This window comes from Anolis carolinensis, unplaced genomic scaffold (genome assembly GCF_035594765.1).
Source record: "Anolis carolinensis isolate JA03-04 unplaced genomic scaffold, rAnoCar3.1.pri scaffold_10, whole genome shotgun sequence".
Classification (NCBI taxonomy): Eukaryota; Metazoa; Chordata; class Lepidosauria; order Squamata; family Dactyloidae; genus Anolis; species Anolis carolinensis.
The window spans coordinates 23,569,316-23,594,615 of NW_026943821.1; the positions used below are offsets into that span (position 1 = coordinate 23,569,316).

General features: G+C 41.5%; 1 protein-coding gene and 1 long non-coding RNA gene across 4 annotated transcripts in view; one reads left to right on the forward strand and one right to left on the reverse strand.

Moving 5' to 3' along the window:
* csmd2 (CUB and Sushi multiple domains 2) overlaps positions 1 to 25,300 on the reverse strand; it is a 632,593-nt gene that overhangs the window by 548,273 nt on the left and 59,020 nt on the right. For all 3 annotated transcript variants that reach the window (XM_062962418.1, XM_062962417.1, XM_062962419.1), the window contains exon 2: positions 13,757 to 13,973. In XM_062962418.1, coding sequence (XP_062818488.1) covers positions 13,757 to 13,973 — 217 coding nt within the window. The remainder of the gene's footprint in view (positions 1 to 13,756; positions 13,974 to 25,300) is intronic.
* LOC134293778 (uncharacterized) overlaps positions 24,278 to 25,300 on the forward strand; it is a 37,062-nt gene continuing 36,039 nt past the window's right edge. Inside the window, exon 1 of the long non-coding RNA XR_010000742.1 lies at positions 24,278 to 24,433. This is a non-coding gene — a long non-coding RNA (uncharacterized LOC134293778). The remainder of the gene's footprint in view (positions 24,434 to 25,300) is intronic.

The following is a 25,300-nucleotide window of genomic DNA, read 5'->3' on the forward strand; positions in this document are numbered from 1 at the left end:
GAGGTGTCTACAGACAATGCCGGCTCTTCAGCTTAGAAATGGAGATGAGCACCAACCCCCAGAGTCGGTCACGACTGGACTTAACGTTAGGGGAAAACCTTTACCTAATGTTATGTTGTAATTACTGTATTTACGAATATACTCAAGTGAGGGTCCTTGTTGGTTTATATTTGGCTCAGCTTATACTCGAGAATATATGGTACATTTATTATTTTTCTCCATTATTGTTGGGGCCCCTGGTGGCACAGTGCGTTAAAGCACTGAGCTGCTGAATTTGCAGACCGAAAGGTCCCAGGTTCAAATCCCGGTAGCGGAGTGAGCACCCGCTGTTAGCTCCTGCTCCTGCCAAACTAGCAGTTTAAAAACATGCCAATGTGAGTAGATCAATTGGTACCGCTCTGGCGGGAAGGTAATGACGCTCCATGCAGTCATGCCGGCCACATGACCTTGGGGGTGTCTATGAACAATGCCGGCTCTTCGGCTTAGAAATGGAGATGAGCACCAACCCCCAGAGTCAGTCACAACTGGACTTAACGTCAGGGGAAACCTTTACCTTACTAATAATAATAATAATAATAATAAGATCAGAGTGAAATAATAAATGTATTAATAATAATAATAAAAATAGAGTAAAATAAATGTAATAGTAGCAACAATAATAGAGAAAAATAATAAATGTAATAATACCAATAATAATAGAGAAAAATAATAAATGTACCATAAGCTGATCCAAATATAAGTCAACTAGGAACCTCACCCGAGTATAAGCCAAGGGGAGCTTTTTCAGTCTTAAACACAAATCATTCCAATCCAAAACGCAGAACACTTGCAATCAGAAGCATCTTGGACAAAGGCTTACCCAAACTCTACCTCGAATTGATGCACCAAAGCTGCTTTTTGTTCCCTAAGCTTTGGGCTTTGTTTTAATGGCAACCATTTGCTGTTTAATGCAGACTTGCAGTCATTTTCGGCTATTTGGCTGAAAGGCAGCATTTTAAAAAAGGCAATCTCTTAGAAGAAGCAAGTGAAACAAATCTGGTCCCAGGCAAGCGCGCCAATTCCTAACCGTTGTGCTGACTCATTTTACTCAAGACCAGCTCTGACCTTCCTTTCTCTTTCTTGTCCTAGACAGGAGGGAGTGTCAAAGTCACAAATAAATATGCAGAACCGCTCTGCCGGGATATGACAGGACCTTTGCGTAGCAGACCTTTCCCAGGTGAATATCTCGGCGAAACAAACGGTTCATAGTTTATTACATTTCGACGGACGCACACAGACGTGGGTGCATTTAACACCGGGCAGCTTAATGCGACATGACAAAATAAGAGTAAAATAATAAGCTTCCCACGTCCTTCCCGCACAGCAAGGTTCGCCTTTCACAAAGGCCAAGGCATAGGTGTGTAATTTCCTTGAATACGGCTATTTTGGATTTTCTGCAGGGGTTGCAAAAGGAGTAAAGGAACAAGGTGAGCGAGGGCACAGAAGGATTTCCACATCAACAGAGAGCCAAGGCCAAAGCCAAAAGCCAACTTTTATGTTCACACAAGGGGTTTGGGGTTGTGTTTGTGTTACTGTTTACAATGTGATATATAAACATACAGTAGAGTCTCACTTATCCAACATAAATGGGCCGGCAGAACGTTGGATAAGAGAATATGTTGGATAATAAGGGGAGATTAAGGAGAAGCCTATTAAACATCAAATTAGGTTATGATTTTACAAATTAAGCAAATCTGGCAGAAAAAGTAGTTCAATACGCAGTCATGCTACATAGTAATTACTGTATTTATGAATTTCGCACCAAAATATCATGATATATTGAAAACATTGACTACAAAAATGCGTTGGATAATCCAGAACGTTGGATAAGCGAGTGTTGGATAAGTGAGACTCTACTGTATATATATTCCCACGTTTATATATAGACATGTGTGTGTGTGTGTGTGTGTGTGTGTGTATATATATATATATATATATATATATATATATATATATTAACGTCCTTGTGTATCCATTCATAGGACATCTTAGGCAATCCGTTCTTATTTTTATATATACAGTAGAGTCTCACTTCGCTTATCCAACATTCTGCATTATCCAACACATTTTTGTAGTCAAATGTTTTCAATACATCGTGATATTTTGGAGCTAAATTCATAAATACAGTAATTACTACGTAGCATTACTGCCTACTGAACTACTTTTTCTGTCAAATTTGTTGTATAATATGATGTTTTGGTGCTTAATTTGTAAAATCATAACCTAATTTGGTGTTTAATAAGCTTCTCCTTAATCTCTGCTTATTATCCAACATATTCGCTTATCCAACGTTCTGCCGGCTCGTTTATGTTGGATAAGTGAGACTCTACTGTATATATCTATATCTATCTATATACACATAAATAGATATATATATATTATCTCTCTCTCTCTCTCTCTCTTACTGATTATTATTATTATTATTATTATTATTATTATTATTATTATTATTATTATTATTATATCTTTATAATAATACTATCTTCCTCCCCTCTCCCTTCCCTTCTCCTTTTTTCATGTCAGTTGGGTCAGAATCACTTCTGTTTGGTTGTCATACAATATGTAGTCTTGTCTGTCTCATTGTCACTATGTCTGTGTATCACAATAGTAGAAAAGAACTAATAGACTTTTTTTTTTAAAAAAAAAAACAATGCTTCCATGTTTGGCTCAGTATGGAAATAGGGATGGATATGCATTTCAGTGACATTGGCAGCATCCTTGACAGCCATGTTTAAATATTTGAAGGTAAAGGTTTTCCCCTGACATTGAATCTAGTCGTGTCCGACTCTAAGAGTTGGTGCTCATCTCCATTTCGTAGCTGAAGAGCCGGCATTGTCCATAGACACCTCCAAGGCCATGTGGCCATTGGCATGACTGAATGGAGTGCCATTACTTTCCCACTGGAGCAGTACCTACTGATCTACTCACATTTGCATGTTTTCTAACTGCTAGGTTGGCAGAAGCTGGGGCTAACAGCGGGAGCTCACCCTGCTCCCTGGATCTGAACCACCAACCTTTTGGTCAGCAAGTTCAGGTTTAACCCGCTGTGCCACCGAGGGCTCCAAAATATCTGAAAGGAGATTGGATTAGGGAGGTGAGAAGCTGCGATAGAGACAAGGAGACAAAGCAATGGATTCAAATTGCAGAAAAAAGGGATTCCATCTGAATATGAAGAAGCATATTCTGACAATAAGAGCTCTTCAAGAGCTTGTTGCAATAAGGCTTTGATGTTATTCATGGTTTCCTTTTTTTCATGGTAAGTTCGGGAACATTTTCTATCATCCAGTAAGCACATCCTGAAGTTTGGCAGAGTCTATCTCTTTGCAGGTTTCTAAGCAGAGGCTGGATGGCCATCGCTCAGGAATGCAGAAATACAATCTCATAAAACCATAGGTAAGGAAAGGGACCCTTCAAAGACCATCTAAACCATCTCATAGGACCATAGATAAGGAAAGTGACCTACAAAAGCCATTTAGATGGTCTCATACGGCCGTAGCTAAGCAAAGAGGCCTCCAAATACCATCTAGATGGTCTCATAAGACCATAGATAAGGAAAGAGACCCTTAAAGACCATCTAGATGGTTTCATAGGACCATAGATAAGGAAAGTGACCTACAAAAGCCATTTAGATGGTCTCATAAGGACATAGATAAGCAAAGAGGCCTCCAAAGACCATCTAGACAATCTCAAAAGTCATAAGTAAGCAAAGAGACCTCCAAAGACCAGGTATACTTAGGTCAACCCTAAGATTAAAGTTTAGGACAGGGGCCAGGTCAATGACATTGGAGGCCTTAGTTTGGGGACCCCTGAGTTAGGGTCAAAGCATGGTATTCGTGCTTAAGGTATGACCAACCATGTCCAGACCCAGCCGATTCATATAATCCATTGGTTTGTTCGTGATAGGTCCTTGAGAGCAAATGAGACAAATGAGGATAGTGTTATTAAGCAGAATGGACTTGCAGATCTCTCCATTTAATAAAAACCATAATGAATTTCAAGATTTTGGCACAACTAGGCAACGGCCGTCACAATCAAACTTTGCGAGAATAAGTGAACCGTTAATCAGACTAATAATTTGGAAGAATGATCTTTAAAATGACTAACCTGGTTGATAATTATTAGTGGAGGCCGACAACTGCACAATACAAGGTTTCCATAACTGTAATAATAGCAATAACATTATTTCTTTCATCAGCTAAAAGATTCTGCCAAAGAGGACAGGTTTTACAGCTGCAAAAAAAAAATGTTCAGGGCTCTTATTCTCCTGATGCCAAAGGCATTTATTTGCCGATCTCAGATGGACATTATTAACAAAATGATGTATCCTTCTGGCACCAGGCTCAGTGGCTGCCATGGAACAGAGAGCGATTGCCAAAAGATACTCCCTGAATAATGCATCAGGGAGCAGGCGGCTTCCCCTCAGCTTACTGTAACCGTCCTAGCAAATGCCTTCTTTGATGCCGGGGCCAAGGATCCCATAATAAGGTAGAAGGGATCTTGATGGTTATGATGTTGAGGAAAAGGAGGAAAAGAGAAGAAAGGGAAAAGGAGAGAAGGAAGGAAGGAAGGAAGGAAAAGAAAGGCGAGGTATGGGGAGAGGAGGAAAAAGAGAAAGAAGGGAAGGAAGAAGGAACAAAGGAAGGAAAGGAAGGGAGAAATTAGGGAAGAGAAAAAGGAAGGAAGGAAGGAAGGAAGGAAGGAAGGAAGGAAGGAAGGAAGGAAGGAAGGAAGGAAGGAAGAGGGGAAAGGTATATAAGGAAAAGCAAGGGAAGAAAGAGAGAGAGAGAGCGAGAAGGAAGGAAGGAAGGAAGGAAGGAAGGAAGGAAGGAAGGAAGGAAGGAAGAAAGAAAGGAAGGAAGGAAGGAAGAAAGGAAGAAAGAGAAAGAAAGAAAGAAAGAAAAAGAAGGACAAAAGGAAGGAAGGAAGGAAGGAAGGAAGGAAGGAAGGAAGGAAGGAAGGAAGGAAGGACGGAAAGAAAGAAAGAAAGAAAGAAAGAAAGAAAGAAAGAAAGAAAGAAAGAGAAAGAAGGGCAAAAGGAAGGAAGGAAGGAAGGAAGGAAGGAAGGAAGGAAGGAAGGAAGGAAGGAAGGAAGGAAGGGAGGGAGGGAGGGAGGGAGGGACGGTATATAAGGAAAAGCAAGGAAAAAAGAAAGGAAGGAAGGAAAGAAGAGGGGAAAGTTATATAAGGAAAAGCAAGGGAAGAAAGAAAAAGAGAGCGAGAGAGAGAGAGAGAAAGAAAGAAAGAAAGAAAGAAAGAAAGAAAGAAAGAAAGAAAGAAAGAAAGAAAGAAAGAAGAAAGAGAAGGAAGGAAGGAAGGAAGGAAGGAAGGAAGGAAGGAAGGAAGGAAGGAAGGAAGGAAGGAAGGAAGGAAGGAAGAGAGGGAAGGTATATAAGGAAAAGCAAGGAAAAAAGAAAGGAAGGGAGGAAGGGAGGAAGGAAAGAAGAGGGGAAAGGTGTATAAGGAAAAGCAAGGGAAAGAAAGAAAGAAAGAGAGAGAGAGAGAGCGAGAAAGAAAGAAAGAAAGAAAGAAAGAAAGAAAGAAAGAAAGAAAGAAAGAAAGAAAGAAAGAGAAGGACAAAAGAAAGGAAGGAACAAAGGAAGGAAGGAAGGAAGGAAGGGGGGAAGGTATATAAGGAAAAGCAAGGGAAAGAAAGAAAGAAAGAAAGAAAGAAAGAAAGAAAGAAAGAAAGAAAGAAAGAAAAGAAAAGAAAAGAAAAGAAAAGAAAAGAGGGGGAAGGTGTATGAAGGAAAGGGAGGGGGGAAAGAAAGACCCACAAAGAGAATGCATAACCAGGCAATGCATATATACTACATATATACTAGGCTTTAGTACAGCAGGTTAATCACCAAGCTGCAATCAATCTTGCCAACTCGAAGGCTGAGAGTCCGAAGCCCAGGTCAGGGTGAGCTCCTTACCTCTAGCTCAGCTTCTGCCTATCTAGCAGTTTGAAAACAAGTGGGAGTAGATAAATAGTAACCACATGAAAGCGGGGAGGCATTTAGGCTCGATGTTTCGATCAGAAAAAGGAGGATGTTTACAAACAAAGAAAGCTCTTTGGCAGGGAGATGGAGCGACAGCGCCTCCTGGTGGCCGGAACCGAGCACAGACGCCTAAGATGCCGAAAGATGGGAAAGCCTATATCTGTTGTCTGTCTTGTCATTGTTATAATTGCCTTCTCCTAGTTTTTCTTGGCAGGAATTATTACTGCCATTAGGATGACAGAAGATGATTTTCCCAGGCTAAGTGGGGAGTCAAATCCTCATGTCCCAGACTCCCAGTCCAACACTCAAAGCTCTAGACCACACTGTCTTTAACAGGCAGTTTACCTCTTACAGTTGTGCATTTGCTGCCTTCCAAAGACATTACCCCAATCGTATTTTTCTTCCCTTGTCTGGCCAGCAAACTAGTGCATGAGCTTTGATAAATGATGCACAGTCATCCATCTCTGAGGCTAGGACTTCGATGATGGATGGTGTACCTTTGGAAGAGGGAGATCTGTAACCGATAGCCTGGAAAAGAAAGAGCACTTCTGCATTGGCAGCTGTGCTGCCTCAAACAAACAAATAGTATAACAAGGAGAAGCCAGCACTAAAATGTAGGATTGGCTTCCTGAGCCAATATGGAACAATGGGAAGAACCAAGAATGAACAGAATAGAGGACATCCCCACTTCCAGAACCAAGACCCACAGCTTCACCAAACTACCCCTGATAAAAAACACCCTCTCTAGAAATTGCCTAGGTCTTCTGGATGATTCTATGGCATGATTCTGGAGATATGGCCACATAATTGCCCTGGAGATTATAGAGCGGGTACAGTGGGAAAAGCTTGTTGCAATAAGGCTTTGATGTTATCCACGGTTTCCTGTTTTCTTGGTAAGTTCGGAACATTTTGTATCATCCAGTAAGCACAAAAAATTAAATTCTTTGAAACAAGCAAAAAAAAATCTTTAGCCTTATTCTCTAAATCTTGTTGTGACATGGGGACAACGGAGAGCCCATTGTACTTTCTCTCAGTTTGATTGGCTGCCACGTGGTCTTGTTACAGATGGGAAAACATGACAGCTGGGCCCTTGCCGTTACGGCCATTTGGCCGAGCCAAACAAGCTGGACTAGCCGAAGGGAACTGACAACTCCGAATCTATGCACAAGCCTATTAAAGACCTTGTACAATAGCAACACCTATAATTTCATATCATTTAGCCACGGCAGTTACATTGGTGTCAAACTACAACAACTCTACACTGTAGATGCACCTTTGGAGTATCCGACTTATCAAATCTCCACCTTACTGTGGATGGAATCAAGTAGCTTTTTCATGTCCAGTCAACTAGTGTGGACCATCCTCCAAAAAATCGGGTGCCCTGACAAATTTGTGAACATCCTTCGGCTCCTCCATGATGACATGATGGCAACAGTCTTGGACAACAATGGCTCCCAAAGTGACCCATTTAAGGTGGAATCGGGTGTCAAGCAGGGATGTGTTATTGTCCCTACCTTATTTTCCATCTTCATCGCTATGATACTTCACCTTGTTAATGGGAAGTTTCCAACCAGAGTGGAAATCATCAATCGGACAGATGGCAAGCTATTTAACCTCAGCAGACTGAAAGCCAAAACCAAGGTCACCACAACATCTATTATAGAACTCCAATATGCCGATGACAACGTAGTCTGTGCGCATTCAGAAGAAGACCTACAAGCCACTTTAAACACCTTCATAGAAGCATACGAGAAGCTCTGCCTCTCATTGAACATTGAGAAAACCAAAGTGCTCTTCCAACAGGCACCAGCTAATCCCTCTGCAATGCCAGGAATACAGCTTAATGGTGTCACATTAGAAAATGTTGACCATTTCCGCTACCTTGGCAGCCACCTCTCCACAAAAGTCAACACCAACACTGAAATACAACACCGCCTGAGCTCTGCGAGTGCAGCATTTTTCCGTATGAAGCAGAGAGTGTTTGATGATCAGGACATCAATAGAGATACCAAGGTGCTTGTTTATAAAGCCATTCCCCTCCCAAGCCTGCTCTACGCCTGCGAAACGTGGACGGTCTACAGACGTCACACCAAACTCCTGGAGCGTTTCCATCAGCGTTGCCTCAGAAAAATCCTGCAAATCTTTTGGGAAGAAAGGCGGACAAATGTCAGCGTGCTGGAAGAAGCAAAGACCACCAGCATTGAAGCGATGCTCCTACGCCATCAACTCCGCTGGACTGGCCACGTTGTCTGAATGCCCAATCACCATCTCCAAACTCAAGAACTACTCCAAACTCAAGAACGGGAAACGTAATGTTGATGGGCAGGAAATGAGATTGAAAGATGGGCTTAAAGCCAACCTTAAAAACTTTGGCATAGACACTGAGAACTGGGATGCCCTGGCCCTTGAGCTGGAGGTCAGCTGTGACCAGCAGTGCTGTGGAGTTCAAAGAGGCACGAATGGAGGGCTTAAGGGAGAAATGTGCCAAGAGGAAGGAGCATCAAGCCAACCCTGACCGGGACTGCCTTCCACCTGGAAACCGATGTCCTCACTGCGGGAGAACATGCAGATCAAGAATGGGTCTCTTCAGCCACCTAGACCCCAGAAACGGAGGACCATCATCCTCAACCTACGAGGGATCGCCTAAGTAAAAACAAGCCCCATCTCTGATTTAAATACACACACAGGCTCTGTAAACTCCCAGTTGTCACAAGCATGGGCCATGATTTATTTACCGATAGGCTTGGCTCCTCTCTCACACTACCAGAACATCTGGTTTTCACTGTTGTTTCTGCTTCTTTAACCCAGATTCTTCCAGCCGAGCTCACCGAGGCGCTGAAGGGTTGTGGGACTTGTTCTGAAGTTCTGCCAGGGAGCAAATGGCTTCCTGTATAATGTAACACAGGATGACTTCAAGGTCAGAGGAGACAATGACGAGTTGTCAACAACCGACCCAATCGCAAAAAAAAACGGGGCCGCACGGAAATTCACCCAGATAATGCGCAGCCGAGAGCAGCGAGGCGAGGTCACCTCCACTCATTATCGCAGCCTGAGCTTGCTCCTGAATGAGATCGCCATCAACTTGGGAAGTGAGAGCATCTCTCCCGGGGAAGGAACATTCTCCACTCGGCGAGACACGACAAGAAAGGACGGCCTCCCAGCAGATATTTTGCTGCCTAGGTTGAAGGACAAGAAGTTCTTCCTCAGCGCCATTCCACCTTAGAGAATGGAAACTGAGCCTTTCATTAACACTGGTGAGAAGACTCCAACGTTTGTGAGAGTTGATGTCAACAGGGATTTATGAGAGGCTATAAGACACACAGCTCTAGCTTCAGCTGAGGGAAAAGCTTACTGCTGTTCTCCTTGCAGTATTATCCAGAAATATATTTTCCCAATATCATAGAATAGTAGAGTTGGAAGAGACCTCATGGGCCATCCATTCCAACCCCATTCTGTCAAGAAGCAGGAAATCACGTTCAAAGCACCCCCGACAGATGGCCATCCAGCCTCTGCTTAAAAGCCTCCAAAGAAGGAGCCTCCACCACAGGCCGGGGGAGAGAGTTCCACAGCTCTCACAGTGAGGAAGTTCTTCCTGATGTTCAAGTGGAATCTCCTTTCCTGTAGTTTGAAGCCATTGTTCCGCATCCTAGTCTGCAGGGCAGCAGAAAACAAGCTTGCTCCCTCCTCCCTATGACTTCCCTTCACGTATTTGTACATGGCTATCATGTCTCCTCTCAGCCTTCTCTTCTGCAGGCTAAACATGCCTAATTCTTTAAGCCGCTCCTCGTAGGGTTTGTTCTCCAGACCCTTGATCATTTTAGTTACCCTCCTATGGACACTTTCCAGCTTGTCAACATCTCCCGTAAATTGTGGTGCCCAGAATTGGACACAGTGTGATTCCAGGTGTGGTCTGACCAAGGCAGAACAGAGGGGAGCATGGTTTCCCTGGATCTAGATGCTATACCCGTATTGATGCAGGCCAAAATCCCATTGGCTTTTTTAGCCGTTGCATCACATTGTAGGCTCATATTTAACTTGTTGTCCACGAGGACTCCAAGGTCTTTTTCACACGTACTGCTGTCAAGCCAGGCATCGTCCCCCATTCTGTCTCTTTGCATTCCATTTTTTCTGCTGAAGTGAAGTATCTTGCATTTATCCCTGTTGAACTTCATTTTGTTAGTTTCGGCCCATCTCTCTAGTCTGTCAAGATCGTTTTGAATTCTGCTCCTGTCTTCTGGAGTGTTAGCTATCCCTCCCAGTTTGGTGTCGTCTGCAAACTTGATGATCGTGCCTTCTGACCCTTTGTCTGAGTCGTTAATAAAGATGTTGAACAGAACCGGGCCCAGGACGGAACCCTGCTGATGGCACTCCACTCGTGACTTCTTTCCAAGATGAAGATGACACATTGGTGAGAATCACCCTTTGGATTCATTCGCTTAGTCAATTATAGATCCACCTAACCACTTTGCTCTGCCTAATACAGACTTTCCCAACGTTTTGGCTTCTATTAGACCCACATGTGTCAAACTCAAGGCCCACCATGTCCTTTTATGTTGCCCTCCAGATGCTGGACTACAACTCCTGTGTTCCTCATCATTGGACATCATGACTAGACCATGGGAGTTGGGATACAGTCACATCCAGTTTGTTCTGTTTACTCAGGAGACTGGTTTGATTTGAGATACAAGGCTTATGGATATGATGTCTAACATTAAAATGTCCTTTTGTTGTGGAATTTCATTTGGTGAAGAAAGCAGACTGACAGCAGAAGTTGTCTTCAAGATAGTTTACTTTTGGCCAAGAGCAGGTGACAATGTTAGCTAATGCCCAAAAAAACCGCAATGCCACCCCTTGCCTGTAGTGGCTTTCCAATTTATACAATTTTACAGACGCATGCGCAGAAAGCTAACTGACAATGGAATTTGCTGACTATTATAATCCTTTTGGACATGCGTAGTTGCCTTGTAACTTATATAACTCATTACTCATCACATCAGGTGAAGTGTCCATAGTTTGCTCCACGTATGCACTATCCTCAGGTGACATGTTCATAGTTCATCCCACGTATGCATCATCCAGCAGCCAAATCATTACTGCAGTTTGCATGACCTTATATTGTGAGCAAAGAGCAAATGTCAGGCAGAACATGTCCTGTCAACACTTTCATGGAAAAACAAGATTTTTGAGTAAGGGTCATCTAGATAAGGGATTTTTAGGATCTTTACATAAAATATTCAAGAGCTGCTCCATTACTTTAACCTTTCCCCAACCTCTGATCCACAAGTGCTGTTGGTTTGCAATTCCCATTATCACCAGTCCTCATGGTGGTTACTCAAAAGTGACCTCAATTATCATCCTTCCAAATATTTAAGCATGGCTCTCATGTCTCCTCTCAGATTTCTTTTCTCCAAGCCAAACATATCCAGTTCCCAAAGTTGCTCCTCATAAGGCTTCCAGAACTTTGACCATTTCAGGTGCATTTCTCTAAAGATGGACCATTGTCCTTTGAATACCCAGCCCAGTATGGCCAGCTTTCGAAGGGGCAAAAGTGATCTTTCCCAGCCTTGCTTCTCACAGTCCTCAGAAACAGCAGTTCTATGATGCGAACCTCATTCCTTCTGAGCTTAAAGAATGTGCCAGACCTGCCAGCTACGTCTTTGCCTCTCTAACAGGCATACTTAAAATGGTAATTTAAAAACTCAATTTTCACATCTATAGCAATTGTGCAGTTGGAATGTCACGGACATTATAAAACATTCAATGAGCTCGCTAGGCATCTTGGCGCATTGCATTGTTCGTCTCCCAAACAAATTTAGGTTTTTTTGGGTGCTAGCACTGAAACCTGTGAAGCTTTCTAGAGTTCAACAGGAACACTCAAAGAGAGTAATTGTGTAGCTGCTTTTATTTTTCTGTTAACTTATCCACACTCAAACAGGAATACAACTGTTTGCTTGTCAGTGTTTTGGACTTCAACTCCCAGGAGTTGCAACTGTTTTTGCCAGTTATCAGGGATTCTAGGAGCTGAAACTCCAAACTCTGGTTTGGACAACAACAACAACAACAACAACATATTATTATTATTATTATTATTATTATTATTATTATTATTATTATTGGGTTGTTGTATGTCTTTCGGGCTGTGTGGCCATGTTCCAGAAGTATTCTCTCCTGACGTTTCGCACACATCTATGGCAGGCATCCTCAGAGGTTATATTATTATTATTATTATTATTATTATTATTATTATTATTATTATTATTATTACTAGCTGTGCCCGGCCACGCGTTGCTGTGGCAAAGTGGTGGTGGTATTGGTTAAAAATTGTTGTGTAATTTTTATTTGACGTTATTTGTATTTTTTAATTAATTTTATTGTAAGCTATCTTTTTATTCATTATATTTTATTATTTTCTTGTACAATTTTTAGTTATTTTTTGTTATTATGGTATTTTATTGTATTAATTTTTTAGTGTTTTTTATTATTTTTTATTGGGTTGCTAGGAGACCAAGTTGGGGGAGCTTGGCCTTCTAACTGGCAGCAATTGGATAAAAGCAATTATTCCTCTCTCTCTAATTAGGACATTATTTTTCTTTTCTTTTTGTTGTATCAACCTAGAGGCGTGGATGATGGGTTGTGTCGTCAAATTTTGAGGTTGGGGGGCCTGTAGTTTTGTTGTTTTGTGGGTCGCCGTGATGCCATCACTCTTTTATATATATAGATGATGATGATGATTATTATTATTATTATATTATTAGCTGTGCCCGGCCACGCGTTGCTGTGATGTCGTCCTAAGTGGGTTTTTGTTTGTGGAGGCAAGTATGAACGTTGTAATTAGTCACCTTGATTAGCATTGAATGACCTTGCAGTTTCAAAGCGTGGTTATTTCCTCTCTAGGGGAATCCTTTGTTGGGAGGTGTCCTCAATGTGACGTTCTTTTGAATATTTAAACATATCACACCACTTCTTCACCTTCTCTTCTCCAGACTCAATATACCAGGCTAAACATCTCAAAAAGCAACCAGAACCATGTAGATATAGAACACAACAATAAAAGAGACTAGAGTTTGACAAAGTGTGGTCATCTAGGCATTAGAATCATAGAACTGTAGAGTTGGAAGAGACCTCGTGGGACATCCAGTCCAACCCCATTCTGCCAAGAAGCAGGAAAATCACATTCAAAGCACCCCAGACAGAAGGCCATCCAGCCTCTGCTTAAAAAGTCTCCAAAGAAGGAGCCTCCACCACTTTCTGAGGCAGAGAAGATGGAAACTGGGTCTGAAAATGTAGGGTGGTAGGTGGTTAACTGGGACTGTCCCTGCCATATTGATAGTTGGAATATACAACTTTCAGAACTTGCCAAGCATTGGTCTGTCAAACCATAACAAAGACCTGCAAAGAAGGAATCGGTTTTGAGAAGTGTCTAGCTCAAGTTTAAGCCTCTATCTTCATATTAACTTCTCCAGATGCCTCAAGAATGAACAGTGCTGATAAAGCTGCACCAGTAAACACTTTTCAACAATATTTTTCTTCCACTCCTTATCAAGCCTGTGAAATCCAAACAGTTGAGATAACTCCCCAGTTGGAAGAATAAACCCTCGCTTTTATTGAACCATAAACCTTCCACCTAAGTGCTTAAATCCAACAAACAAACATCTTGACGTGTTTATGAACGTTCTCCTTCCAAGTGGGGCAACCATAAAAACCACCTCGGAGAATGACTCTGTGCTTTCCCCTACCTGGTTCTTAGATTCTCCTGCTGGGGCAACCCGTCGTAAACGGACAACACGTCGAAATCTTCTTCGAGGGCAAAGGACTGGAATACAAGCTGCACTCGGTTCTGCTCGTTGGTGGTGATTGTCCATGTACAGTTTGCATAATTTGGATAGCCGTACGGGAATCCTGGGCTCTGTATCGTCCCGTTTGGACCTTGCAAAACGTAACTGCAGTTCTGGGCTGGAGAGAAGAGGAAAAGAGAAAAATGCAAAGGCACTGTAATTATTGAGATGAGATGATAGCTCTGCCACGCAAGAGACATTGCAAAACAAATATGGACATCTCCAGGACTACCATATGCATGGGATTGTATAGTTCAGTGTTTCTCAACCTGGGGGTCCCCAGATGTTTTTTGCCTACAACTCCCAGAAATCCCAGCCAGTTTACCAGCTGTTAGGATTTCTGGGAGTTGAAGGTCAAAAACATCTGGGGACCCCAGGTTGAGAACCACTATTATAGTTGGAAGACGTACCAAGGGCCATCCAATCCAGCCCCATTCTGCCAGTTAAAGCTCTCCTGCTAGGTGGCCATCCTGACTCTGTTCAAAACCCTCCAGAGAAAGAGTCTCCACTACTGTTCAACAGCTCTTACCATCAGGACATTCTCCTTGATGTTTAGGTGGTATTTTTTTTACCTGCAATTTAATTCCATTGCTCCATGTTCTGGTCTCTGGAGCAGTGTAAAACAAGCTTGCCTCCTTTCACATGGCTTTCATGTCCCCACTCAACCTTCTCCTCTGCATGATAAACTCAACCAACTTCCTACTCCTTGGAGAGTTCCATGGTTTCCAGACCTTTGACCATTTTGGTCACCTTCTCTGGACAACATCTTATCAATATCCTTCTTCATTTGTTTTCCCAGAACTGAACACAGGGTTATTCCAGATGAGGTCTGACCAAAACAGAAGGGAACGGGACTATGATTTGCCTTAACTGAGACACTTGATCTCATCACATGGCGTAGTTTTTGGTGGCATATGCGGGCTCCTTGATAGTTTAACTGAACCCACAGGCTCCCATCCCATGATGTAAAACTACTTCCGGGGGGGGGGGGGGGGCTCTATTGTAAAACTATCAAGGAACTGGCGGGAAACTTCTTGTGTTCAATAGGAGTCAATGGAGGGAGAAGTCAAGGGGCGGACACTTCCCCCATTGGATGAGGTGGTGGAGGAAGCCAGGTGATGAATAGTGTGGTTCAATAGGAGTCAATGGGGGAAATCAAGTGGCTGACTGTTGTGACTCAGCAGCAGCAGAGCCAGAGTGATGGGATGCAAGGTGAATTCCAGGATGATGTCAGGGGGATGGGAAATCATGGAGTTATACAGGCTGGTTCAGAAGCGCAGCCTGTGGATGAACTCTTGAACCAGCCTGTCATAGATAAAAACCAGGGAGACATTCCCATGGGAAATAATGAGCTGGATTTCTCTCAGGCTCCTGTTCAGGTGCAAGATAATGAACCATTTCACCTTGACAGTCAGGAAGCTCCACTGCTATCTCGGGCAGATCGTTTGCAATGGAAAGGAATGCCTCGGCGTAGCCTGAGATTAGCTGGAAAACGGGAGGCCACTGAGGGGAAGAGAAATGCATTTTTGGATTGCTTTTAAAACTGTGTGTTGAGAGACAAATCTCTGTCAAAGCAAATTCTCGCTTCATCAGAGTGGATGGTCTATGTCTTCATGCCTTGGAAATTTTCCTCTTTATGAATCCTTGTAACCTGTGGACTATTATATCTTTGGAAATGGACTTTTGTTTTTTGCCTACGGGATTATTGGATCTATTGACTCTATTTTACAACTACTTTGTGAACTATATTTCCGCCTGCTTTGCTATTTTATATATATATATATATATATATATATATATATATATATATATATAAAAGCTTTGCCCGGCCACGCGTTGCTGTGGCTTATGGGAATCCTTTGTTGGCCAGGTGGAATAGCAGTGAATAGGCTTTCAGTCTCAAATCCTGGCCATTTTCTGGAGTAGCTGGAGCTTTTTGTTGTATGAACGTAGAGGCATGGATGAGGAGTTGTGCTGCCAAGTTTAATGTTTCTGGGATGTGTAGTTTTGTTGTTTTGTCCTAGGCCGAAATTTCATTACCGTTTTATATATATATATAGATATTCTGCTTTTGCTCAATAAAATTACAAAAGACTATCTTCTGTGTGTGGCTTGGTGTCAACAGCAAGGTGAACTAATCTGAGGTGCGACACTGACACTTTCTCCATGGGATGAGGTGGTGGAGGAAGCCGGGTGATGTGGAGTGTGGACCAATGGGTTCAATAGGAGTCAATGGGGAGAATCAAGTGGTGGACACTTTCTCCATGGGATGAGGTAGTGGAGGAAGTCAGGTGATGTGGAGTGTGGGCCAATGGGTTTCCCCACTGAGCACTGGAGTCACCACAATGCATGGTGATTCCAGTAACACGTCTGATCTGTTCGACTATGTTTATCTTGATTCAGCAATCTAACTTGGGACTATGTATAGATAGTATTCTCTTTTAATACATGTTGGATAAGAGCCTAAAAATTAACATATTTCTTCCTTTATGTAATAGAGAGAACTTGAGATTTTAAAAAACCGAACTTGGGAAAAACCGAAACTGACAGATTTACTAATCTACTTCACGGACTTTGACTCGGGATGAAAGAGAAAGCTACATTAACTGATTTTTTAATGAACTTATTGAATTAGTGGCCTGAGAGAATATTAATGAACGTGCGTTCATATCCTTTGTTTCCCAGCCTGGGGAGGAAACAGTGAACACCAGATTTGTTTTTCCTTTTTTTTGAATAATATAACGACAAATATGCACACATTTGCAAGGCATCCTATCATTCCATTTCAGGATCTTATCTAGTTCCTTCAATGCTGCACTTCCATTAATCCATTCTGATTAATGTCAGAACCAAGGTATGGAAAATCTTCAATTATGCCAACTTAACATGATATAAATCATCTGGAGTCATTCTTTTTGGCATAAGTAAATTCCACAAGTTCAATGGACTTTCTGTAGTTGGAATTTAGGCCTTAAACTTCATGGCAAATCTCTGTTATTGTCCCATTTAGTGCCAGTTACATTAACAAGCCGGACAAGGTCCAGCATGTGGTTTAAAGGTTTATGACTGGGATATGAGGCTAAGCCAGTATGGATTTGCTCAGCATTTGAGGGAGAAATGGCTTGAAATAAATATCGTTTCCATTCCATTTATGAAGGGTCCTCCAAATATAATATTGAGCTGTTTCAAACCTTCTTTGTCTCGATTGCAGGCAAGTTTAAATATCTTTTTGAACCAAACCCAGTGCCGGTTCTATGGATCCATAAAACTAACAAATTTAGTACATACTCTTCAACATTTCATAGAGGAAAAATACAAGACCTACAGCCAAAAAACGTCAAAATTGCAACAATGTTTAAGGAAAAAAATACACAAGCATGGAGAAATTGCATCCGTTTGCTTTTGCCTGAGCTTTTTGGGAATTTATTTATTATTTATTTACTACATTTATAACCCGCCCTTCTCACCCTGAAGGGGACTCAAGAGCGGTTTGCAAATGATATGCACATACAATATATTATATTATTAGCATAGCACAATATTAGCATTATATATTCCTATATTGTATTATACCCCTATACTGTAATATTAGTAATATGGAATATATAATATATCTATATATATAAAAATGTAATGTGCATTTTTCCCATGGAGTAAACAATAAAACCACTTTACCAAATCACACCAAATTTGGCCACAAAAGACATAGTCATCCAATCTATGTCTTTCCATAAAAAAACCTAGAAAAATAAATCCAAATTTCAGGGGACAAGGAAGAGCAGTTCTCCCCCTGGCTGCCAGTCAGAAGGGTAGGCCCCGCACCCTTTAGGCCCGCCCCTTTCATGTCATAGCAACCTCCTCAGCCACAATGGTGCCTGGGGGGACAGGCAGGGTCCACTTAGGCCAGCTAACACCTCCCAACAAAGGATTCCCCCAGGCAGGAAGCAGCCAGGCTTTAAAGCTGAAAGGCCATTACATGCAAATCATTCTGGCTAATTGCAGCATTCATATTTGCCTCCAATAGACAAAAAAAAGAGGAACAAACAGAAATACTGGATATTCACAAGTTTTAGGAAATAACATATATTATCTAACACTAATTCCTCAATACTTTATTTCCCATACCACCATACTTCGCCACAGCAGCACGTGGCCGGGCACAGCTAGTAATTATTATTATATTGTATAATTATTAGTATTATCTTGTATTACATTATATTATTATCACTATTATATGTAGGAAGTACTCCATCAAGGATCATGTCACAAGTGGACAGCTCCTCCGGTGGCCGGAATCGAGCATATCCTCATGAAGCTGGAAGCTGGAAAATGTTAAATTGCCTCTGTCTCTGTCTATATGTGCTTGGAATGAGATTTTCCTGCTTCTTGCAGGGGGTTGGACTGGATGGCCCGTGAGGTCTCTTTCAACTCTACGATTCTATGATTCTATGTCTAATGGCATTGAATGTTTGCCATGTCTATGTGCATTGTGATCCACCCTGAGTCCCCTTTGGGGTGAGAAGGGCGGAATATACATACTGAAAATAAATAAACTACCAGAAATTTCAGCCATTTTACCAGCTGTTAAGAATTGTGGGAACCGAAGTCCAAAACTCCTTGAGGACCAAAAGTTGGGAACCACTGGTTTACAGCTCCAATTCTATTCTCATTGCAGCTGTTTTCTGATGCTCTCCAAGTGTTGTTCCACCATATACCAAACCCCTGTTGACTAAGAGCCCTGCTCCAACTGACTAATGTAAACATGGACATCCATTAGAGCAAGGGTGGGCAACCTCGGGCCCCAGGGACATGTGCAGTCCTTGGCTGCATTTCAAAAGCTCTTTGCAAGTGATCATTTCAGACCTCTGGCCAGAACAACGAGTTGTTTCGTTGGCAAACTATTAAGGAAATGGAAATGAGGGAGGGATGCGGAAAGGGATAGAAACAAGAGAGACGAGATGGTCCTCCCATTTTGGAGATGGATAGTTGTTGTGACTCAGCCTTTGCCTTTGTGTGATTCTGATGTGCCTTTGTGCGACTCCGATGAAGATTCTGGGTTATATCTGCATAATGATGTGATTCAGGATGAATTTGAAGATGACTCCGATGCTGGGAATTATAGGAGCGTTCCGGCTGTGGGAAATGAAGAGCAGGGAGTTGTTCCCATGCGAATAAATCATGTTGTTTCTAACGAGGAATTTCAGGTGCAGGGAGCAGAAAAGGAGGATAGCACTTTGCCTCCGCCTGATAACAGTAACAAGCTCAGTGGCCTTGACTCTGAGGATCTCAATCGGGCTACAAGACTGGAATTTAGATAAATAATAAAGGATATGGACGAATTGACTTTTTTGTTGAAGAAAAATACAGGCAAGATAATGAAAAGAACGAATTGGGACGATCTTCAGGACTATCTGGATAATTTGAGAAAATGAAGATTATGAGAGACAATTTTGCTATTTTTTTCTCCTTAGCAAGAAAAAATATGATTGAATAATAACAAAATATTATCCAAGAAGATGGAATGGAAGTCATTTTTTTTCTTTTTGTTTTTTTGTGTGTGGGTATATTTTTGTAGATTGTAGACTTTTACCTTTCTCTCTTTTCCCTACTTTTCTATACCTTGGTTGTTCTCACTCTTTCGTTGTAGTATAAAAAATTTAATAAAATTCTTTTTTTTAAAAAAAAAAAGACTGGAATTTAGAGGGTTGCGGAGAAGCCTTCGCATAGCCAATATATGAGATTTCATAGGGCAAAGGAATGCCTTTATGTCATGCTCTAAATACAGTCTGCTCGTAGGGAGATCTCTGTTAATGAAACTCCATTGCTTGATCTAGAAGCAAGTCTGCTTTCCTGTGCCAAGTTTTCTTTCCTGTAATATCTCGTGGATATATTCGGTTTGCTGGGACTTTTGGTTTCCATGAAAAGGACCTTGTTCTATGCTCTATGTTTCTATGGACTTATTGCTTACAGCCTTCGTTTTGTACCTATCTTTTGGAACTGAACTTTTTCCCTTTTATGAACTATCTTTTGCCTATTTTCTAAATAAACTACAAAAGACAACTTCCTGTGTGTGGCTTGGTGTCTTTAGCAAGGTGAAGCTAACCTGAGGTGCGATAGTAGTGCTGCCATTTGTACATATTCCTCACTCCTAACTCAGTCACAAATGATTCCCAGTAGATCTTTGTTCATCATTCCCAACAGATCATTATAAGGAGAATAACAAAGTTGCAATCGGCTCAACCCTTCATCAAAGCGAGAACAATATAATAATAATAATAATAATAATAATAATAATAATAATAATAATAATAATGCGGTTTTCTGGCATTATATATTTCTGCCGCTTCTGTGACTGTTCATTTGGGTTTTGATGATTCCGTAGCCCACTTGTCGATGGATGTCCAGAATCAGCAGCATCCACCGCGGTCCTTTTTATCCTGGGCGACGACCGAGCCAGTATAGACTTCGTTTGGGTTTGATTCTCCATAATGCTAATGGGTTAGGTGCTCTTGGTTCTGCTCCTCAGCTGAGGCCTCTCTGGCTTGGTTGGACCTACCGGTAGTTACACTACCGCCAGCACAGCCCTCAGTCATCATTGGAGCAGTTAAGCCCCCCCACCACGTCAAGGTGGCACCTGGAACAACAACAGGAAAAACTCAGCCGCTATCAGGACCTCAAGATCGAACTTCAAAGACTCTGGCAGAAACCAGTGCAGGTGGTCCCGGTGGTGATGGGCACACTGGGTGCCGTGCCAAAAGATCTCAGTCAGCATTTGGAAACAATAGACATTGACAAAATCACGATCTGCCAGCTGCAAAAGGCCACCCTACTGGGATCTGCACGCATCATCCGAAAATACATCACACAGTCCTAGACACTTGGGAAGTGTTCGACTTGTGGTTTTGTGAAACAAAATCCAGCATGTCTATCTTGTTTGCTGTGTCATACAACGTCGTTGTGTCAATAATAATAATAATAATAACCAGTACAGGTGGTCCTGGTGGTGATCGGAACATTAGGTGCCGTGCCAAAAGGTCTCAGCCGGCATTTGGAAACAATAGACATTGACAAAATCACGATCTGCCAACTGCAAAAGGCCACCCTACTGGGATCTGCGTGCATCATCCGAAAATACATCACACAGTCCTAGACACTTGGGAAGTGTTCGACTTGTGGTTTTGTGAAACGAAATCCAGCATGTCTATCTTGTTTGCTGTGTCATACAACGTCGTTGTGTCAATAAAAATAATAATAATAATAACTTTATTTTTATACCCCGCCCCATCTCCCCGAAGGGACTCGGGGCGGCTCACATGGGGCCATGCCCGATACAACAATAAAAAAACCAATCACAAAGCCATAACACAATTAACCCAATAAAAACATCAACATCAATAAAAACAATCATTAAAATGAGCAAGAATCAAGCAATATTAAAATCAGGGGACTAAATTCAAGGATCCCGGGCAAAGTGCAGAAAATACCAAAATGGAGACAGGTAATTTCACAGTTAAAATGGACAATAAAGTGCAGTGTAATAATGGTAGGGGTTTTGGACTATAGCTCCAGGATTCCACCAGCCAAGGTACGTACTGGGATGGGTGGATTCTTGGAGTGATAGTCTTGCTTGTAATTGGAATTGCACTGACCTGCTCTGGCACGAAACTAAATGGATCATCCCTCCCCGCTCCCCCTTTCCAAAAAGCTAAAATCCACGGCACTTCTGTATTCTGAGCGACAGCTTCAGTTCAGTGTCGGATTGCTGGAATTCATGCCTCTGACTTCATACCCCTTTCGCTGCCATATTTATCCCAAAAGGAGAAGCTGGCTGTAGAGGGATTATGTAAATTCACGTATTTATGAGGATGGCTCCAGAGGGACAATGCTAGACTGAGCCTTGCCATTAAGCCAAATCAGCAAAGGGAAACCACAATGCTCTCACAAGGTGACCGATATATAAATAGCATGCTAGATGCTGTGGCATTAGTGGGGGAAAAGTAGGATCCGTATTTTTCACAGCATTCCACTTTCTGACAGCGGTCAAACACACAGCACTGAGAAGTTCACAAAGGCCTTCCTTATCCCTCTGGTGAGATTAGAAAAAGAGAAGAAATACAAGGATGCAGTCTTTCTCTGAGTGTATTAGGACTGCTTGGTCAAGAGACTTCGAAACATTGAAATCTTAGCCCCATATGATGTGAGGATGATGTTATAAGGATGGCATTGCAAGGGAAGGCCATTAGCATCTCATTCATTATGACAGAGTAAGCGTTAACCAAATCTGCATAGAGTACACTGTTAAACAAATGAGAAAAACATACATATGCTAAGTCAGGGGTCCTCAAACTTTTTAAGCCGAGGGCCGGTCCACAATCCTTCAGACTGTTGAGGGGCCGGATTATCATTTGAAACAAATACAAACAAATTCCGATGCACACTGCATATGTCTTATTTGTAGTGCAAAAACAACAACAACAACAACAACAATGAAAGAACAATACAATATTTAAAAATAAAAACAATTTTAACCAACATACATTTATCAGGATTTCAATGGGAAGTGTGGTCCTGCTTCTGGCCAATGAGATAGTCAAGTTAAGTAGGATTGTTGTTGTTGTTGTGTGCCTTCAAGTCATTTCAGACTTTGGGTGAGCCTAAGTCTAAAATTTATTTATTTATTTATTTATTTATTTATTATTTACTGCATTTATTTACTACATTTGTATTACACCCTTCTCACCCCAAAGGGGACTCAGAGTGGCTTACAAATTATATGTACATACAATATATTATATTATTAGCATAGCACAATATTAGCAATATATATTACTATATTAAATTATACCACTATACTGTAATATTATTAGTAATGTTACATGTAATATATAATATATAATTAATATTATTATATGGTATCATTATTAGTGTTATATTGTATTACATTATAATATTATTTATTTATTTATTTGCAGTATTTATATTCCACCCTTCTCACCCTGAAGGGGACTCAGGGCGGATTACAATGAACACATATATGGCAAACATTCAATGCCAACAGACAAGCAACATTCAGTTTTTAGACAGACACAGAGGCATTTTTTAATATCTTTTCCAGCTTCACAATTCCGGCCACAGGAATTATTATATTATATTATATGTATATACAATATATTATATTATAAAACTGAGGGCGGGGGCCAGGTAAATTACCTCGGAGGGCCGCATCCAGCCCCCGGGCCTTAGTTTGGGGACCCCTGTTCTAAGTAAAAACACTATCTCAGCTTAAGAAGGATTCTCATTATATGGTCAGTGTAGACTCATATATTGTTTCAATGCAGTTAAGCTGCATTATATGAGTCTACTATCTATCTATCTAGCTTGCAAGCTATATAAATGTAATATGCATTTTTCCCATGGATTAAACAACAAAACCACTTAAACAAATCACACGAAATTTGGCCACAAAAGACACAGTCATCCAAACTATGTCTTTCAATAAAAAAAATCTAGGAAAATGAAGTCCAAATTGTGTTGTCGAAGGCTTTCATGGCCGGGATTAAAAAAATCATGTGCAAGCTTTGTCTAGAATAAATCCCAAATTGTGAACTTTCTCATTAAAATTTCCCAACATATGAGAAACACATTTCTTGCCATTTATAAACCATTTCTTTTCATGCCTATTATCTTGCTGTTACCAAGGAGCCCTCAAAGGCGCAGCAAGTTAAACCACTGAGCTGCGGTCCTTGCTGACCAAAAGGTCAGTGGTTCGAATCTGGGGAGCAGGGTGAGCTCCCGCTGTTAGCCCCAGCTTCTGCCAACCTAGCAGTTTGATAACATGTAAATGTGAGTAGATCAATAGGTACCGTTTTGGTGGGAAGGTAATGGTTCTCCATTCAGTCATGCAGGCCACATGACTAAGTGAGCTCCCGCTATTAGCCCCAGCTTCTGCAAATGTGAGTAGATCAATAGGTACTGCTTCTGCAGGAAGGCAACAGTGTTCCATGCAGTCATGACCTTGGAGGTGTCTATGGACAACGCCGGCTCTTGAGCTTAGAAATGGAGATGAGCACCAACCCCCAGACTTAATGTCCAGGGAAAACCTGTACCTATCTTGTTGCAAAATTTACAGGGTGAGAACTTACAAGACTTACTTTGTTTAGACAATAACCTTTCAGAATATTGAGCTGCCTGAACAGACAATTCTAATCTTAAGGATATTTTTTTCCTCAATTTGTGCAGACTGTCACTGTAGAAAACTGGCTTCCTTTATCCTTTGAGAAGCAAAGGCACACAGCAAAAACAGAAGGGATGGCTAATTGATATACAAAATGATGCAAACAACCCACCCAAACTTCTAATTTTTAAGAGCCCAAGCAACAAGGCAGCAGCTGTCATTGTTTGATTCTTCCCTTTGTACAAAAAGCATTCTCGCAAATGCGAAAACTCGCTCAAGACTGCCGAAAATCACTTGCCTTTCACACATGCACAGAGAGACACAAGACAAGCGAGGATTAATGTCCCTGTTAACTATACATGGCATCATTCAAATGATCTTTCAAAATGGACCGGTTGACAGAGGTAAGCATGACAATGGATTATTATTGCCACTATTCTCCACCAGCTCCTTAATTATTTATGCTTAACTATCGGCAGTTAAGTAGGGTCATAATGCTATAATGTGAAAAGCCCTTAGTCAAGGGCTTAGCTATATTGGTCTTCAGGTCACTTGTCAATATTTTGCAATGTCAAAGGGTTTTCCCAGACGAGGAACATTCAGAGGTCGTTTTTTCAGTCCCTTATTTGGAAATAGAGCCCACAATATTTCTTTTTCTATGTGTTGTCGAAGGCTTTCATGGCCGGAATCACAGGGTCATTGTGTGTTTTCCGGGCTGTAGGGCCATGTTCCAGAAGCATTCTCTCCCGACGTTTCGCCCACATCTATGGCAGGCATCCTCAGAGTGAGGTATGGAGAAACTAAGCAAAGAAGGTTTATATATCTGAGGAAGATCCTAGGTGGGGAGGAATAACTCTTGCCTGTTGGAGGCCAGAGTTGCAATTAATCCCCTTGATTAGCATTAAATGGCCTTCCCAGCTTTACATCCTGGCCTGGAACAATCCTTTGTTCAGAGTCGTTAGCTGCCCCTGATTGATTCCTGTCTGGAATTTTTCTGTTTTTAGAGTGCTGCTCCTTATTTACTGTTCTGATTTTGGAGTTTTTAAATACTTTTCATTTTCATGGATTCCTCCTTTCTGTTGTATTTGTCCACAGGCTTGTGGATTTCAATGGCTTCTCTGTGTAGTTTGACATGATAGTTGTTGGAGTGGTCGAGCATTTCTGTGTTCTCAAATACCAGGCCAGGATTCCAGCTATTTCCCACCAAAATGGTACAGTGGGGCAAAATGTGGCCAGAAGCCCAGTTGGGTTGCAATTCCCATTATCCCCGG